The 19,152-nt window shown below is 45.4% G+C and overlaps 1 protein-coding gene across 4 annotated transcripts in view; it reads right to left on the reverse strand.

The window, feature by feature from the left end:
- Window positions 1-19,152, reverse strand: part of ARL13B (ARF like GTPase 13B) — a 669,439-nt gene that overhangs the window by 67,218 nt on the left and 583,069 nt on the right. For all 4 annotated transcript variants that reach the window (XM_078657718.1, XM_078657719.1, XM_078657716.1 and 1 more), the window contains one exon: window positions 5,589-5,711. In XM_078657718.1, coding sequence (XP_078513844.1) covers window positions 5,589-5,711 — 123 coding nt within the window. The remainder of the gene's footprint in view (window positions 1-5,588; window positions 5,712-19,152) is intronic.

The raw sequence follows: 19,152 nt of genomic DNA on the forward strand, positions 1-19,152 counted from the left end.
GATGCATCAATAAGTTTGGATTCCCTATCAAGAGGTGGTGTGTCGGCTGTAGTTTGTGAGTTAGCACATTTACGGCATTTGAAACAAGTATGGAGTCTGGTGGAAGTTGACCTCGAATAAAAATTGGGTCAGATGGTGCAGCCTTATATTTCTTATCTACCTTAGGGGTGATAATGCGAGCCCCTGCAGAATCCTTAAAAATATAATCTTCATGGCGCATCACACGTTTGGAAGAGATTGAGACGCCCTATATGTGGGGCCCAATGTTTCAGATAAAAAATCATCCATGGATTCTTTATGCAGTGTAACCCCAGGGTATGCTGCTGGCCTAGAAATAAGCTCGGGAAATGATGTAGCATCATCAGAAGGTGAGGGGTTGGCAGGGAATCGGTCTGCATACGTATCCCCTGGGGGATCAACATCACAATCCTGCCAGGACTCTAGTGATGGTGGTGCGCCATAAGTGTCATCACCCCCCCAAACTCCCCAATCTGCATCAAGGTCTATATTTTGAGATCCGGGAGGTGTAATATTTAAGGGATTCTGTGGTCACTGAGGTACAGAAGGTAAAGGTGGTGAAATGTGAGATGGAGGACGAGGAATAGGGTGCAGAGGACTGGTAGCCTTGTCCTTTTTCTACTTCGTAGGTATAGGCAAATCAATGGCTTCTCTGAAAGAGGTTTGCTGCTTGGAACTTACGCAGTCTTTGCAATAATGCGGCTAGTCTCTGGATGGATATGGATCCGTTTTTGATTGGAATAGAGTCTCTCCTGCATTGTCTCCAAAATAGGCTCTGGGAGTGTAGCAGTAGGCGATTTCGGTTCCAAAGGTTTCACAACCGAACCAGTTTTAATTTTTAGAGCTGGAGCAGTCGGAGCTGAAGAGGTGGAATCTCGACTCGGTATGGAACCCGAAGGCTTCGCATGTGCATTCAGTGCCGGGCCCGATGGTGGGGGACCTGAAGCTGAATCTCAGTGCTGACCATGACCAGATCGCAGTGGAGGCCTGGAAGCCATTTGTTTTGTGGAACCCGAAAGTTTAAGTGTGGGTAGGTGACTGGGTTTGACTACTCGTGGCACCTTGACAAGGCAGGCAGATCGTGGGACTCCAAGTCGGAGTTCGAATCTCCAACCGTAGAGGCCCCTTCTTCGGCCACAGAGGCATCGAGATCTTCCTCTTCTTGTTCGATATTTTCCTGTCTCAAGATATCAGGCGTGTGTTTGATTTCACATCTCTTCATTTCTCTTTTTGGATCGAAACAGCGACGGGCCTCACAGTTTTCTTCTCTGGTTGGGGGATAAACATAGATTGCAGACCTCGTGAAGGTCGATCCGCAGGTACTTGGAATGGTATAGGGACAGAAACGGATTCTGTCCTATCAGCAGAGTATCATCGATGGAGTGTAAGAGTAAAGGGTAGCCCACGCAGGCGAGGCCCAAAGGCTGTGATCGAAATGTGCCCGCCCGACAACAGTCTCAAACCTGAAAGCCGTAATACACGCCCTAACCTGATGGCGCAAAGAAAACAATCTAACAACGCAGTCGATGTCCATGTGCACCATTACCAAGAGGAGAAGTCACCTTACCTTGTGACTCGAAATACTTCTTTGTAGAAAAATAACTTGCACACATATGGACCCAGCACTAGATAGCAGGAGTATGCAAAGCATGTGTATCTACAACCACACATGCCTCAAACAAATGGGATACAAACTTCCAGTCAGTATGTCGTTTCTTTAACAGAATCTGGTGTTTACACACCAGTGCTCCAGGGTAGGGGAAACTCACTCCAACTCTCCTAGCCAGATTTGAGACCTGTAATCTGGGGAGTTCTGCTAAGCCTACCTGGAGAGGCTCATGTGACTGTGCTTTGAGGTAGAGAGCTTACCAACTACTCCGGATGGGCACTGTAGATTACCTTGCTGAGAAAGAGAAGGGCTGTGAAGGATTCGAGGAAGGAAGAAGCAACTCCGCTGCAAACCTGCGCCCCAGGTTGAGGGTCAGGCCTGAAGAGCTCTGAAACATTCATGTAGCAGAGACTGAAAACTGTGCACCCGAAATCCAAGATTGCCATGGAACTCGCCCCTGTGAGAGTTCTGCAGTTGTAATCATGTACCAAGATGTTTTACAGTGCTGAAGAAACCAGACCAAAACCTGCTATATTCTAAAACCTGCTATATTCTATGGTGCCAGACGGCCAGAAGAAGTTTTAAATTAATCTAGGGGACTTTATCCAGCCTGCAGTACTCACTTCTATGACCAAACATGGGCACCTAGCTTGTTTAAATGACTAAGATGAAGGAACACAAAAGTAGAACGATCCTTCAGATCAAGAGCACCACAACCAAGCGTAGCCACCTCTTCACTAGGTACTGGCACTGACAAGGCTCAACTGGTCCTGCGTGTTCAAGAACAATAAACACAGACTGCAACAAAGTTGGCAGGCTGGTAGAGAGCCACTTTTATTCTCACTCATGAGTAATGCCAAACACATCTGCCCGGAGTAGCGCTACTTCACTGGTCTAAACATTTCGCAGGCATGGCCTGTATAAAGAAGATTAACATGGACAAAGAGAAATGTATAGTGCAAGAAGGGGAATAAAGTTTGGAGGGAAGGGGATGAGAACTCATTTGTATGGAAGGGAACACTTAGTTGTATTGACCAAGACCAGGTCAGCATCCCCACTGACTGCTTCCTTGTTTAAATCCCTGAAGAGCCACAGAAAATGTTGTTTGGACTGAGGACACCATTGAGAAGTATACCATGGGGACAATCCAGGAAGGCCAAGAGATTTTGCAGGATAATAATTAATGCTTTCCGAAATTCATACACAGTACTGAGTTTTGAACTAACAGTAAAGGACTTCATGTTTTAAGATCAAGTGGTGACCTGACAATGAGATATTAACTTTCACTGGGTAGAATGTTGAGTTCTGAGTCTCTATCCCCACACTACTTCTCGGAGAAACGATGAAGTGCTCAACTACACTATCAGGAGGCTAAAGTGATAAGGAGGAGTACTTGGTGTTCAGTTCTAGGCTCAATATTAAGATTAAGCCTAGAGTTCAGTAACCTCTGATTGCCCTGGTACTCCTGGAAAAGTTCCCACACGCTGTTTATGAAAATCTTTTTTTCTTTTAACATGCAAATCAATCAAAATCCCTTGCAGCCAAAAACTTCTTCCCTATCATGCCATCCCAAATTCCAAATTGCAACCCTGGAGGGGTTAATGTCTGACCTTGCCTCATGTGGCCTACCTCACCTGCCCAGGAGTTAATAACATGCTCCCTAGTCTTGACCAAGAGCGGTGGAGCCAAATCGTCATAGAATCACCATGATCTCCTCACCTCCCTGTCCCTTCTCGGGTCGCCAGTGCTTGCTCAAAGGACGAAAGGCAAAGCCCCTCTCTTGCTTTGCTGAATATTCAGAACAATATTTGTGCAGTCCTTACCTAGAGCTTGGGCCCTCATCCGCTTTCTCGTCCTTTGCCTGAAGTTTGTGCACCTGGTTCAGAATAATGCAGTGAAAATGTATGCGGTATCCCATTCTTATTGAAAGGCTGCCTGGTTCACAGTCTGACCTGGAGCTTCCCAGTGACAAAGGGAGGTATGGATAACAGCTGCACTAACAAATGCTAGACCGTTCAATACCAGACTCGCAGCCCAATAGTACACATCAAATAAGCACCATCCGAATAGGTTTTCGTATATGGCCTTCTGGCAGGCACCTGCACCTGCTTTGTTAAGCTATACCCCACATACTTTAATTGTAGATGAGAGGCTGCAGTACCAGTTACCACAGAGGAAATATAATACAGATCGATTGTCAAACTTAAATGTAATTGAAATTCACCATTTATAGCATAATGCCCAATGTAATATAAAAATATATAATGGTTACCATATATATGAATTTAAAAGCAATACAGTGACTCTTATGAGGTAATAGAAATCATGAAGTACTAACTCCTAATGTAGGGGATCTGAAGCAATGGAGTGAACCCAGAGTGAGCAGGGGAACTAAGTTCAGGGCCTGGTACAAAGCTAGGTTCAGAGACAGCTGAGCCGGGAATTTGGGGGGAGTTTGTGCTAATGTGCGACTTGTGAGTTGATATAGTGCAAGGAGGCATTAGCATCAGATATAGTATGGTCAGTTGTTCACACAGTTATGGAGTCAGAAACAAGGAGGGCGTGTGAAGTTCAGTGAGCATAAGGAATGAGTAGACAAAATCTGTATATGTTTGGGGTGAGGAGTCTGAAAGTGGGCATATACGTTTTCAAGGATGATGGAGGACAAAGGTTGTGAGTGCAGGTTTCCTACTGTACAATGGGGGAGTGAGACTAAAAGAATGCCCTGGCCAGCAAATGGGGATCAGGAAACCAGGAGAAGAAAGCAACAGCGAATGTGTGTGTATTTTGAACAGTAAGAGTGATTTGTGAATGCAGGGGTGAGAAAAGGGCACTCTGGTATAATTTTGAGTGGCAAGGGTGAAGGTGACTGATTAAGGTGCCCAACAGGAATGAAGTGGAACGAAGAAATGAGAGGACATGTAGAGATCTGGAGCATAGACAGTGAAGTGGGAGAGTTTGGGGAAGCAGCAGTTAAGTGATAGTGTCTTGTGAAGGATAACATAAGTAACAGAGACAGACCGATTTGAGCATGGCTTTGATTATTTGGCCACCAATCTCTTCCCAATTTTAATCGGTAGGCAACATTACGATCCCTCACAATATCGAAATCTCCTAAGGCACTCAAAATTCAGGGAGTGCATGGTATGGCTGACTGCATCCTCAGAATTGCAGGCAGACAGTGGGAGAAGCAGATAGGTAGTTTTACATTAAATAACTGCTAGCTGGCATTGAAGAAGACATCATTGAATTTTAGGCATGAGAACATTCCTCTTCATAAAGAATACAAAAAAGACAGAACCAGCTATTCATTCTTAATAACTTATAAGAGCAACAGAAAAGAATTACAGACATTTGTAAAATGGTTGGCATTTTTACCTAATTTCCAACACCTTTGTTTCAATGGCAGAAAGCAAAATATCGAGAAAAAAAAAATTTCGTCAGTCCAAATTGTGAAAACCGCAGTATGTATCAATTTTAAAGATCATGTTTGTGTAAGTATTTAAATCAAGTTGTGATTATTGAACTGCTTTAAACAAGGGGCAGCTAGAGGTTCTGCGACACACAACACTACACTATTTGACAGTCAAGCTATGGTGCTGCATTAATCTGGACCTTCTCAGTTACAGGCAATTTGAAGCATAAAACGCTCGGGAAGAAATTTCACGTGAATGGTTCGTATTTTTCCCGGGGATTATATTCTTCTGTTTATGTGCGCTGATTAAAAATGGAGTTCAGATGATTTTGTAGCACACATTCCCGAAATGCTTTATTACTTACAAATAAACTTTCTGAATGCCTGAAGAACCAAAGACATGCAGCTACCAAAGGGCAAACATTGAACATTGCAGGAATGGGTGGCAGCGAGTAGTGACTGGATATAAACGCTAAGCACTAACCTACTGTGTCGACCAAGCAACAGCTTTTCTAAGAAGTCAGTACCTTGCCTTAATCTACTCACCTGGCAGAGAAGACAGAGGAGGAGTCGGACTACTCTGAACAGAATCATCCCCCTCGCCACTCATTGGTTCCACTCTGTGATTCCTTTTCAACTTAATTTTCTTTGTCTTCTTTTTGTTGCAGTCTAAAGAAACCAACAATTTTAAGTTATAAATTAAATAACAGATTAATCGTGGCAATACATTATTTTATCTTATAAACTGTTCAATCGGCAAATAGTGCTAATCAGGAAAGTAACAAACCTAAGTAACAAGTTACTTTACTTCGAAAATGTTCTGTTTGACCTGATGAATATGCATGTGCCTGCAGGTTCTTCATCTTTCTCGGTTTCCCAGCCCTCAGCTGGGCTGAGAAACGTCTCTGTCACTGGAACCAGGTGGCGCTATTTGAGCTTCAGTCACTGCCCATGAGATGCCAAAAACAAGTGATAAAATGAATGAATCAAATCATCGATCGACACTGGTGACGTCAGTTTCACTTCATTTTCTGTGACTCGCCAAGGCCAGATTGGTAGTGTTGCGAAAACGAATTAAAATAGAGATAAACATCTGTGCGAGCAAACTTTGTTGATGAAGATAAATCCTCAGAACAATAGTGTTATAAGACATGTGCAAGAAGATGGATATCCAGACTGGACATTACCAGATATAAGTAAATTTTTCTTATGCATATTTATTCCTCTGGATTCCTTAATTTGAACCACTTACATCACACAAAAGGGAATGGAGAAGGTAATCACTTATTCGTGCACCACAATCTCTGCAGGATAGCATGCCCAAATTGTGACATGATCCTCTTGATTAAAAAATTAAGATGTCAAAAGCTCAAAAGAAAACAATGGAGCACCACTGAGTTATAAACAGTGGTATAGGCCCGCTGCTTTCAACATTATAATGCACTTATCTACAGCATTTGAGTCTCCTCCTCTTGCCTGCCTCCCAAGGCTGAGAGAATTGCTAAAGAACATAAAAAAGTGATGAAGCAGGAAATCTGCTGAATCCCTTAACTGACATATAAAACTGATGGGACACATTTTAAATAAAAATGGCAATCGCGAACTAATTGTGTTAACTATACATGAGAAAAATCTTGGGAAGACAGGTACTGCATCATACAAGCATGCAGATGAGAATAAAATAAGATCAAAATTTGTCATTTGAATAATATAGATTATACTCTATTTACTATTATTCGTGTATCTTTTCAATGTGTAATAGAAGATGCTAAGCGAATAAGCTCACATTATTAGAAAATGTCCGAATTATACTTCTGTTATAAAAATGTGTGGGAAGAATTCATGAAAACGAATACAATCTAGATGACATTATGTGTGTATTTGAAGAGTTTCATTTTAAGTTGCACATGTGATATTGTGCATCAAGTGAGAAAAGAGAAAATGTTAATGCACGTTTACACTAATTCGAAATGCTCTGACATTTTCAGAGATTAATCTTCATACATGTGCTAATATGAATTGCCAGAAACAATATTAATAATTTATGTTTTGAAATAATTTTACACGTTGGTACTTTGAAAATGCAGTAATATGTCAAAGTTACATGTGCGATTCACAACTAAACTAAACTGCTTTGTGAACGCAAATAAGTTGAAAGAAAATATACAAGGTCATAAAAGTTATAAGAGAAATGTATACTTTCTTTATTTTGTATTCTGTATTTCATGAACCGAATTTAAATTGGGCCTGCATTTTCCTCTTTTGCTTGCTTGATTCTGTTCTCATGGAAGGATTCGAAACTTAAAATGTGAAGAGAAATTACATCTCATAGAGTGAGTTTCCTTTTGCATACTAGGACAGTTGGCAACAATTGTGTTACTATGGGGACATCTGCCGTGAGAAACTGTCCTCTTGAACTCACTCATGCCTTTGCAAAGAGACCATTGTTGAAAATTACACACTCTCGATGGTTCGACAGCGTCGTGATGGTCACCATCTTTTTGCTACAAGTTGTGTCTTCTTTACGCTGCATGGTAATCACCCTATACGAACTGACCAATGGACTGAGTGGTCTGACCAGATGAGGTGACCCAGGAGGTGTCACCACGGAACTTGAGGAATATATTATAGATTGATGGGACAGAGACACACACATGCTTTTTCCTCTTGGATGGAGATCATTGCTTCTCCTTGCTTTCGGATCTTTCTTGCGGACTCTACTGGTTCTCCTTTTGAGTGACTTATACACTGTGTGCCCCATTCCCGGACCTCTTTCTCTTTGAGCTTTCATGGTTTATGTAACATCCTGAACTTCCTTGAGCTTTGGTAATAAATGACAACCCTGAAATTCATTTGCTTATCCTGCACTCTCGAATATCAAATGATTGGTATCGATATATTTACTCTTCTTAAATTACAGAATCAACTTTAACTACATCCTGTTTCCGTCTCTTCATGATTTGTCTCCAATGACTGCGCATTACAACTGAGTATTAATGACGGATGGGAATTTTAATAGAGAGATCGCTGGACAGCAGATACTAATGTTGTTTTGCAAAGCTTTAACCGATTATTGGTTTGCATGATCCTGGTACGACTGAATTTCTACAGGAGATTTGGTCTAGCAGTAATAATACTATATGTGTATAGTTTAGTTTTGAGAGTTATATACATGAAACTATTTACACGTTTGTAGGGCAGTTACCCAATTCCTGGGCCTCATTGGATAACTCGAGTGAGATCCTCTATGTCTGACCCCTCTCGGCACAATATAATATCCATCGGAGGCATAAGTAGATAAATCCAAAGTGTAGAGTAGGGAGAAAAAGGAATAGAAAAATAAACAGGCCAAGTGCTGCTACAACAGAAGCTGGGAGCCAAGTAAACAGCAAGCTTTCACCCCCTTAACCCTCCAGGGGTTTGGTCACTGAAGAGACAGAAGTAGGAAGGGGAATCTCCAAGCAGTTTCCTAGTCTTCCTGATCCTTGGCAAATGAAGTAAAGCAATTTTGCAGAGTGAGAATTAAGAGGCATTAAGACACTTCTTCTGTCACTGCTGTTCATGTTTGATGTTTGTCAATTACCGCTCTGGCTACGCACATCACGGCTGCAGGGTTCTTTAAAGCTCCTGTGGCTCCAGCAGGGGGCTACATCTGCCACTGTAGCCTTCAGCTTGGGACAATAGCGCAGGCATAATATGTCTGAAGCATTGACAAAGTGGGGCTTTACAAGAGGCCTCAAAAGAAAGGAGTTTGGAAGTCTGGTCGAATGAGCACTCACCATTTCAGAGACTTAATTTTTGAGAGAGGGTAAACTGTCTTAAGTACATGGTGACCAATCTCGAAATGCAGTGTATGGGAATATCGCTCCATTTATAACGCCAAAGAAGCTAACAAATAACAGGTCATCTATCATGGTACACGGATTCATTATTAAGTAAGAACTCAGCCCACTCAAGGACCAACCTATGTCGCCGTTCTGCTAACTTAAAAAGCTGAGGCCACAAGCAACATTTTGATACAAATGGAAATCCTACACCGACAGATGGAAATCAATACCACTTTCAGAAGAAATGCCGACTTAACCTTTACAACAGAGCCTGTAAATGTAGTACAAAATTGAGAGGCAGAATGAGCTCATAATCTATTCAGCAACCTGGTGGAGGAAATCCCTAAAAGGAAAACGGGTTGTGCGATAATATCTGTCATAGGACAGAAACATAGTAATTCAAAAGGAGAAAGCCTGGGTCCTCTAAAGAGACAATAATGGCTACGTTTGGAGCCCATAATGCCAAAAGCATGTTGACCACAGAGTTACTGCGAAGTTTCCATTTGCTCTTCTTCAAGTGGAACACGCACTGGGTATCTGCTGCCCAACACCCGCAAGACAAGCTGCTGAAATGCCTAACTTGTCTCTGCAAGAAGAACAGCTGATGGATGGAATGCTGAACAATGTTAAACATTCACCCCAGTACAGAGATCTGGGCCAAAATCCATCGTTTTTTGCCCACCATGCCATTCCAGTTTAAACCCAGCCATATGCAAATCAGTCTTGACCCAGCTCCCCATGGGAACAGTTCAGCTCTAACTTCCAGGCCAGGTCCTCCCTGGACCGGAAACAAGCATCCTGGGACCGGTTTTGGGGTATCACCCCTCATCATCCAGGCTAGCTTGAATCCAGTAGCATGGTGAGCACTAGAAGCACATCCCCTAATTGAAAACTACTATGAATTACTTGGCAAAATAAAAGTTGCTGCACATCCCTAGAGAATAAATTGTTTTTTTTCCAAAGAGAGAGACATCATATTTCCTTCTAGTCTTTCAATACAATCCGGAGCCCAGATATCAACAATCAACTTAGCAGATGTGTCTTCTTTTTTCCCGTGTGTTTGCATGTGTTTTCCTTTTCTGCACAGTTGCTGCAATACTGGGGTGCCGCTCGCAGCCGGATTTTGGTGTTGGTGACTTATTTACTGCCAGAAAGCTCGGGGGACTACGAGGACCAGAGGCCCATCAACGCAACTCACCTGGGCATCATACTCGTCCCGCCCACAGCGCTATATTACGGCTCGCGGCCCCCCTTTGCGGAATGCGCGCGCCGGCCCGTTTGAGCCCGTTCGAGCACTGGAGAGGACGGGACAGGACTCATCTCTAACCCCTCGATATGGAACCCATTTAAGGTTAGTGCACGCATTATTGGGCCGCAGGACTGTCAGTATATCCAGTCGTTGCTATATACTGAGGCCCGGAGTAGCATTATTGGAGTAACTGCTGTGTATCCCCCTCAAATTAAGATGACGTGTAGAGGGGGGAGAGGCAAGAAATCCATGTCTGGTGGGACGATAGTGGGCTCATTGGACCAATTTTTAATTAGTGCATCTTCTGCATTGGCCCATGAGATCGGATTGACCGAAAGGTGCTGTCGTTAGACCTCATGTTTGATAAACGGTCATCCTTGGGCAGGCTGGCCAACGCAATCTCACTTAAATTGCCTTTAATAAAAGCCGCTGAATCCGCTCCTAACACAGGCAATGGCATCCAGCAGCTTGAGGATGTAGGGGGCCAGCCCAGTACACCTGCCTGTCCGGATATTACAGCAGACACCCCACAAGTTCACCCAATAAACCAAGAGCATGTCAGCAATGTAATGCAAGGAGCATAAATGAGGTCTGCGCACAACTTAACCCGGACAGCGGCGGCCAAACGGTGTGCACCGGACCCAGCCACCAAGAGGAAGCACGGAGGAACTTTGCAAGGGAACAAAAAGGCCAAAATCTCAAAACGCACTAAGCCAGGAGAACAGACAACTAGTGGATCTAGCCTTGAACTACATAGCCCAGGTATGCAAAAGAGTAGAACCACACCAGACCAGGGTTAGGGCAATATAATATAGTCAGAAACAGACTTCTGGGCTAAAATGGAAGTTCTAGTCACCAATTCCTGTCTTCCTCTCTATGATAGACTTAAATCTATAGAGGATAGACTAGCGCATCTAGAGCATCTCCTACCATCAATCCATGCCAAGGACATTGTGCGGGAAAATAGAGACAATGGGACTCCAGAGAGACCACCAATCAATGTGTTCGCCATGAAACATGTTACAACAATGGGCAGAGGGGCGGCAAATGGTGGGAGTGGAGGAACTAAAGACACAAATCCAGCTTTATCGCCCAAGGAGGGTGGTACGACATTCGAGACAACGAGAACAACTGTCCCGTCTGTCCCTTTAAGGGGTGCTGGGATTGAAGATACACCAAAGTCAATATTGCCGACTATAGATCTTCCCCCTGAGTCAACATCATATGTAGTGGTGTTAGCTGGGGTTCCTGTACTAAGTGAAGGCAAAGATGAGACCTATATTGATCTTAAAAACAAATCTTTTCATTGGCTGAATAATAATAGGCCACTTCCTGTACAGGTATCCTGTGAAATTCTCTTTGCTCGAAGGGTGAATTGGGTGGGGCAACAAAAGAAAAGTATTGAGGGTGACTGCATTGTGATTAACTTGAAGTATGCAGGCTGTCGAGCATATGTCATTGGTATTCAGCCAGCCAAAGTACACAAATCCAGTCCCTTCCCTTAACCTACTTTTACCCTGCCACCCAAACCCATACAAACTATACTTCCAATGTAAGAAGAAGATTGTAACGTTGGTCTAACTGGGACACTTGGGGACCAGGAGCTCAGCCAATTAAGGGAAACAGGGGGGAAGAATTTAACAACATCGCCCAATTCTGTCCACTTACCCTGAGTAATAGATTTAGTGTCCTGGATCAGGTAGATTGACCGGCGAGGAATGGCGGACCTATGATTGGCCTTGATAACGGCCTGGGGTTGCTGAGGGGGGGGGGTGAGGGAGTGGAGCCCCATGAACAGATTCACATCCGAAAAAGTTGCCAGGGGTGTGAGAGCTCTATGCTGGGAGTTAGTGATGAGACCAGGGGTGACATAGACAGGACCAGTGGGGATGATGGTGTGTTGCTTGGTACTGTGTTACCATTAATAAGGGAATGTGCAGTTAGAGGTGTATCTCCTGTAGTAGCTAGGATGGCTAAATGCCCAGATATAGAAATGGTGGAGGCTGTTTATAAGCAAAATCAAGCGGGAGTAAACATCAATGACATCTCTGTCATAGTTGATAGACATAGTATCGTACCCCAGAATATCCGAGGGAAGGAGGATAATGCCAATATAAGAAAACTCTGTTGGAATTTGGATGGTATTAAAAATAAGTTGTACTGCCCAGAATGGGGATCTTTTGTAGAATATTCTGATGTGTGACTGTTCCAAGAGACCTGGGCTCGGGAGGACTACCAAAGAATAGGCTTTGCCACTTTTAATATAATGGCCTCCATGAAGGGTAGGGGAAGACCTTCGGGTGGCCTAAGTATTTGGGTAGGCACCCATCTTGGTGCTAAAGCCGAGCAAATTCCAACGAAATCTAAGGATATAGAATGTGTTCTCCTAACTATGCCCGATAATGAACAATTGTTACTTACCTGTAAACAGGTGGTTCTCCAGTATTGGTGTCTTTCATAGATTCACATGCTTGAATATTCCCCGTCGTCGAAGTGGGAGTCCCACGGTAATAAAATAGCAATAAATGCTAAATATATATACATATCATAATAATATATAATACAAGAAAAGAAAGGAAATACACTGAAATCCTCTAAAAACCATTTCTACATAGGAATGCAAGGCAAAGAGAAAAAATCATTTGTAACACATTAGTGTCATTATGTTAGCCCAAACTGCAGCCAATCAGGCGCCAGCACCCTCTAGAACCTTCTCCTCAGAAGCTCAAGCCCTCAGATTTTCGTAGCACAAAGTAACTAAGAGCGCATGAGGAGAAAAGAGCCTCTGAGGGGAGGAGGGTGGGTCGCATGTGAATCTATGAAAGACACCAATACTGGAGAACCACCTGTTTACAGGCAAGTAACAATTGTTCTTCTCCAGTATTAGGGGTGTCTTTCATAAATTCACATGCTTGAATAGAATAGAAAGCAGTAACCTCCTAGAAAACTGAGATTGCTAAGCATAAGCAGCATAAAACCAGACAGTACTATAATAAAAATAATACAGTACATAACAGCAAAGCAATCACAGGAGATAATAAGGAGGAGGGAACAGAGGCTCACCTTACTGAAAAAGATGGCGAAGCACTGCCTGCCCCACTGCGGTATCCGCTTCGTTGATGGCATCCAAACAGTAATGTTTGGTGAAAGTGTGCCTGCTGGACCATGTCGCTGCACGGCAGATCTGATGAAGTGGCACACCAGCAAATAGGGCGGTGGACGAAGACATCGCCCTCGTAGAATGAGCCCTCACTGAAGACTGCAATGGTCTGCCCGCTTGCTGGAGGCAGAAAGCAATGGCTGAGGAAAGCCACCTGGCAATCGTCGGCTTGGAAACTGGATGCCCTCTGCGCAATCGTCCATATGCAATGAATAATTGGTCGGACTTGCGGAATTGAGCAGTCTTTGCAATGTAAAACTTAAGACATCGCTTGATGTCTAACGAATGTAGGCGTTGCTCCGCTGGAGATTTAGGGTCCGGAAAGAAAGTCTTAAGGAACACAGGCTCATTTAAATGAAAATCCGTAGGTACTTTAGGAAGGTAAGAAGGGTTGGTGCGCAGTGCCACTCCATTCGGTTTGAACTGTAGATAAGGGGGCTTGACAGTAAAAGCGTGAAGGTCGCTCACGCGACGAGATGAGGTCAAAGCCAGAAGAAGAGCCACTTTCCAAGTGATGAATTTTATGTTGGCCTTATGGATAGGCTCAAATGGTGACTTCATAAGTTGAGCTAATACCACATTGAGGTGCCAAGCTGGCGGAGGGCGACGCACAGGTGGAAACTTGCGGAAGAGCCTTTTGAAGAATTGACGTATAACTCGTGATGAACAGAGGGATGAAGAGCCATCATGTCGGAAGCGAGATATAGCAGCTAAGAAAACTCTCAGAGTAGCATGAGAGAGTCCTGACTGAGCGAGACTCAAAAAGAATGGAAGGAGCTGTTCAGGAGTGGAATGAACAGGATGGATATTGGCTGAAACGCACCAATGACAGAAACGCTTCCATTTAAGTTTGTAAGTCTTAATGGTAGATGGAGCTCTAGCTTGAGCTAGAATGTCTCTGCACTCCTGAGATATGTTCAAGTCCGCGAACTCAAGGTACTCAGGTTCCATGCCCACAATTGAAGCGTTGAGGGATCTGGATGACACACTAGGCCCTTGTCCATCGTTAAGAGGTCTGGACGAGGACGTAGAGGAATGGGCTCGCACTGGGACATCAGAAGCAGTTCCGTAAACCATGCTTGTCTGGGCCAACGAGGTGCGATCAGCAGAATGTGGCAAGGCTGCCTCCGCATCTTCCACAGTACCCGCTGTATTAACGGGAGCGGAGGAAAAGCGTAAGCGAATAGATCGCACCAGTTGATCAAAAGGGCATTCCCGCAGGATCCTGGGTGGGGATGCCAACTTGCATAAGACGGGCATTTCCGATTCTCCGGTGTTGCAAAGAGATCCAGGTCTGGGTGACCCCATTGGCGGAACACCAGATCCAGAGTCGGTTGGTGCAGTTCCCATTCGTGTGTTGAGGACGTGGATCTGCTTAAAGAGTCTGCTAGAAGATTTGACAACCCCGGAAGGTGGACAGCCGTCAGGGTGATGTGATGGCGGAGAGCCCAGTCCCAGATTGACTGGGCCAAACGGGACAAAAGTGGAGACCTGGTCCCGCCCTGTTTGTTTACGTAGTGCATACTGGTGGTATTGTCCGTTTGGATCAGCACTGACTCTCCGTGAACAACTGGGAGGAACGATTTGAGCGCTAGAAAGATCTAGCCTGTTGATATGCCATTTGCGCTGTATTGGTGACCACTTTCCCTTGATGGAGAGGCCCTGGAGATGAGCGCCCCACCCCTCCAGGGAGGCGTCTGTTGTCAGCGTCAGGTCCGGAGCGTGTTCGAGGAAAGACACACCCATTTTCAGATTCGCGGGCTGCGCCCATCAACGCAGGCTCATCCTCATACGTGCTGTGACGGCAACTAGGTCGTTGAAAGACCCGGAGACCTTGCGCCACTGTAAGTCCAGTTCTTTCTGAATAGGATGTGTGCGCAACCTGCAATTTGGGATCAGTGCGATACATGACGAGGCCATTCCCAAGAAGGATTTTAACGTCCGAACAGAATTGGACTGTTTTCGTCGAATGAGTGCGACCAGACGAAGTATTTTCAGCCGTCGCTCGTGAGAGACAAATGCTTTTGAAAGCTGCGTGTCCAGGATCGCTCCCAGGAAGGACCTGATTTGCAGGGGTGCAAACTGTGACTTCTCGACGTTGATGGTCAACCCCAGAGACTGAAACACCTGTTGGCAAAGGTGTGTGTCCTGACCGAGTCGCAGGTGGCATTGAGACTTGAGAAGGCAATCGTCTAGATAGGGAAAGATCTGAACTCCCTGTAGACGCAGGTGAGCCACCACTGGGGCCAGTACCTTCGTGAACACACGAGGAGCTGAACGCAGTCCGAAGGGGAGAACTTTGAACTGGAAATGCATGGTTCCCACTTTGAACCGTAGGTACTGGCGATGTTGTGCGATGATGGGGACGTGAAAGTAAGCGTCCTGAAGATCTATGGTGGTCATAAAATCCTCGCTGGACAGAAGACGCAGGACCTCCAGTAATGTCAGCATACGGAAAGACTGAGACTTTAGAAACTGGTTGAGAGCCCTCAGATCCAGAATGGGCCGCCAATCTCCGTTCTTCTTGAGTATGAGGAAAAAACGAGAGTAAAAACCCTGTCCTCTTAGATGTTTCGGGACCACTTCGACTGCCCCTTTCAGTACAAGAAGACGGACCTGATGGTAAAGCTCCTCGAGATGCGGAGGAGGTGGGCCACGAGGTGGTGTGCAAGGAGGAATCTCTGTGAATTCCAGGGAATGACACCGTTTGACAATGTCCAAAACCCATTGATCCGAGGTGATCGAGGACCACTGGGAATAAAACAGAGAGATTCGTCCTCCAACACTTTGAGAGCGGCAAAAGTCATTGACGTTTTTGATTTGCGCCACGATAGGACGACTTTCCTCTGAATGTCTTGGCGGGTTGTTGGCGAGACTGCTGATTGGAGGTGTAACGTTGGCCGCCCTGATTGTATGAACGGTATTGCTGACCACCTCGAAAGTTTGTGGAAGTGCCGCGTCCGCGCGCACCTCGAAAGGACTGCTTGCGAAATTGTAGCGTGCCTAAGGACTTTGCCGTATCGGTGTCCTTCTTGATGGATTCAAGGGCATCATCAATATGGGATCCGAATAATGATTCACCATCGTATGGCATACCCAGTATTCTGGCTTGAACTTCCTGCCGGAAGGAGGTGGACTTCAGCCAGCCTTAACGCCGGAGTGCAGCCGCACTTGCCAGGAGGCGGAAGCCAGTGTTTGCAATATCGACAGCACAGAAGATGATTTCTTCCGCAGCTCTTTGTCCATCGCGGAGGATCTGCTGTGCGTCAGCCTTGGAAGCATCAGGAACGAGTGCCACATAATCTGCAACGTCCGACCACATCTGTCGGTCATAACGACCCAAAATGGCCAAGGCATTGGCTGCTCGGACAGACGTGGAGGCCATGGTCGAGAACTTGCGGCCAATTGCATCCAGGCACCGACCCTCTCTATCCGGAGTTGCTGTGATTTGGGACGCCGGATTACGTGCTCTACGCTGTGCTGCCTGAGTCACGACAGAGTCTGGCTTAGGATGTGAGATTAGGCAAGCTGGAGAACCTGTAGGGGCCTTGTACTTCTTCTCAAGGCGCGGAATCTGAGCAGGTAAGGAATTTGGAGCATTCATTAGCTTAACGCCCTCTTTCCATACAAAATCAATTATTGGGATTGTGTGCACCTGCTTGAAAGGTTTGTCTTCAAAATCGTATAGAAAACAGTCCTCCTCACGTTGAGAGCGTGGGAGTTTGAAACGTTGAGCCGCATTATCCATTAGAAGATGGAAGCTGGCGATATCCACTGGTGGAGACTCACTCGAGGTACCAGGTTGAGGAGAGGGCGTCTGCGCCTGGTAATCATCATATTCAGTCATATCCTGGTCGCCTGCATCATCATCGGTGTTGTCAGTGACTTCACCCTCCTCACATTCCGCATCCGCTTCCTCCGTCTCTGCATGGTGCGGATAGATGGTAGTATGGATGCTAACAGACCTATGAACCTGAGAAGGTGCAGGTGGTATAATAGACGGCAATGCAGGTGAAGGTAGCGCCACAGTAGCGGGTGTTGCCTGCTGTGTTGCAGGAAAACGGCGATTATAATCATCCAGCATGTGTTGGAGATTAGATATTAAAGACAAAGGAATGGTAGCCACAGGAGCTTGATCGAACTGTTGCTCTTGAAATTCAGGGCCATTGTCATCATTAGAATCTGTGTCCTGACATTTTATAATCAAGTCAGAGGGACTACGTGCTGCTCCAAACGTGCCCTCTTCCTGATCCGACTCAGTGTCATGCTCCGTACTTGTTGCAAACATTGGAGATGGTGGTTGAGGCTCTGGATCAGAGATTTGTTGGCAAGGTACTGTAGTGCGAAGATGCGACGATTTCGCTGTCTGCAATGGCACTAACGGGAATGACGCCAATGACAGTGGTTCCGCCGTCGTCGGAACTGTCGACGAGGCTGATTTTGGCAATGCTGATGAAGCAGAAATCTTCGTCGACGGAGTGGTCGTCGACGGGATCGTCGACGGTGTCGTCGACGGGCGATCCACTGTAGCTGTAGCCGTCGACGTGTCGATCGTCGACGCTGGCACTGACTCAGTAGACGGAGTCTTCGTCGACGGGCCAGTCTTCGTCGACGGGCTTGCCTTAGTCGACGGGCCTGTCTTCGTTGACGAGGTCTTCTTCGTCGACGGGACCTTGGTCGACGGTGGCTTCGTCGACGAGATGGGAATCGTCGACGGGACAGGTGCAGACGACGATGAAACCCTCGTCGACGTCGTGGCTGTCGACGAAACCGTCGTCGACGAGGAAAATGCTGAAGAGGTAGTCAGCGTCGTCGTCGAAATTGCAAGCAAAGCTGCTCTCGTCGTCGGAGCGCTCGTCGATGCGTCCGTCGACGGTGAAACTTTAAGAGGCGTGAAAACACCTCGAGAGGTTGCCAAAGACGCCTGAGAGCCAGGTCTCGTGGGCGTAGCTGTGGTAGGAGTGGCAGAAGACATCACAGGAGCCACAGGCAAAGCCAATTTAGGTTTCTTGAGGAAAGGAGAAGGAACCTCTTGAATACTACCACGCTTTGAGGCTGCTGATGAAAAACCAGAATGCAAACTTTCTGCGTCGGACACAACAGAATCCTTGTCCTTAAGACGCTGCAGCCAAAGAAGAAGACGGCCTTCCCTGTCCTTTAAAGTCTTAGTAGAAAAAGTTCTACAGTACTTGCAGTTGGCAGCCACATGATCAGGATATAAACAGTAAATACACTTCTGGTGGGGGTCCTTTTCAAAAAGGCGCAGCTTCCCACAAGAAGAGCAGGGTCTAAATAAAGACTTCCTTCTTGACATGTTGAAGAAATATCTGAAAGTAGAGTTTTGGAGAAGAAAACTGAGCAGAGCTCAGGGAGACTCCCTTCACATGACGTGCGGTAGAAAATCTGAGGGCTTGAGCTTCTGAGGAGAAGGTTCTAGAGGGTGCTGGCGCCTGATTGGCTGCAGTTTGGACTAACATAATGACACTAATGTGTTACAAATGATTTTTTCTCTTTGCCTTGCATTCCTATGTAGGAATGGTTTTTAGAGGATTTCACTGTATTTCCTTTCTTTTCTTGTATTATATATTATTATGATATGTATATATATTTAGCATTTATTGCTATTTTATTACCGTGGGACTCCCACTTCGACGACGGGGAATATTCAAGCATGTGAATCTATGAAAGACACCCCTAATACTGGAGAAACACAAATTGCCCTACTTAATTTTTATTCCAGGCCAGTACAGAATGGGCAGGAATCCGGGACGATTGACCACTTGAGACAGTTTATACAAACCCTTGATCCATCAGTTGTTTTGATAGTAGGGGGCGATTTTAATTGCCAGTTTGAGCCTCTAACTACTCCAACTT

The sequence above is a fragment of the Lissotriton helveticus genome, chromosome 8, assembly GCF_964261635.1.
Source record: "Lissotriton helveticus chromosome 8, aLisHel1.1, whole genome shotgun sequence".
NCBI lineage: Eukaryota > Metazoa > Chordata > Amphibia > Caudata > Salamandridae > Lissotriton > Lissotriton helveticus.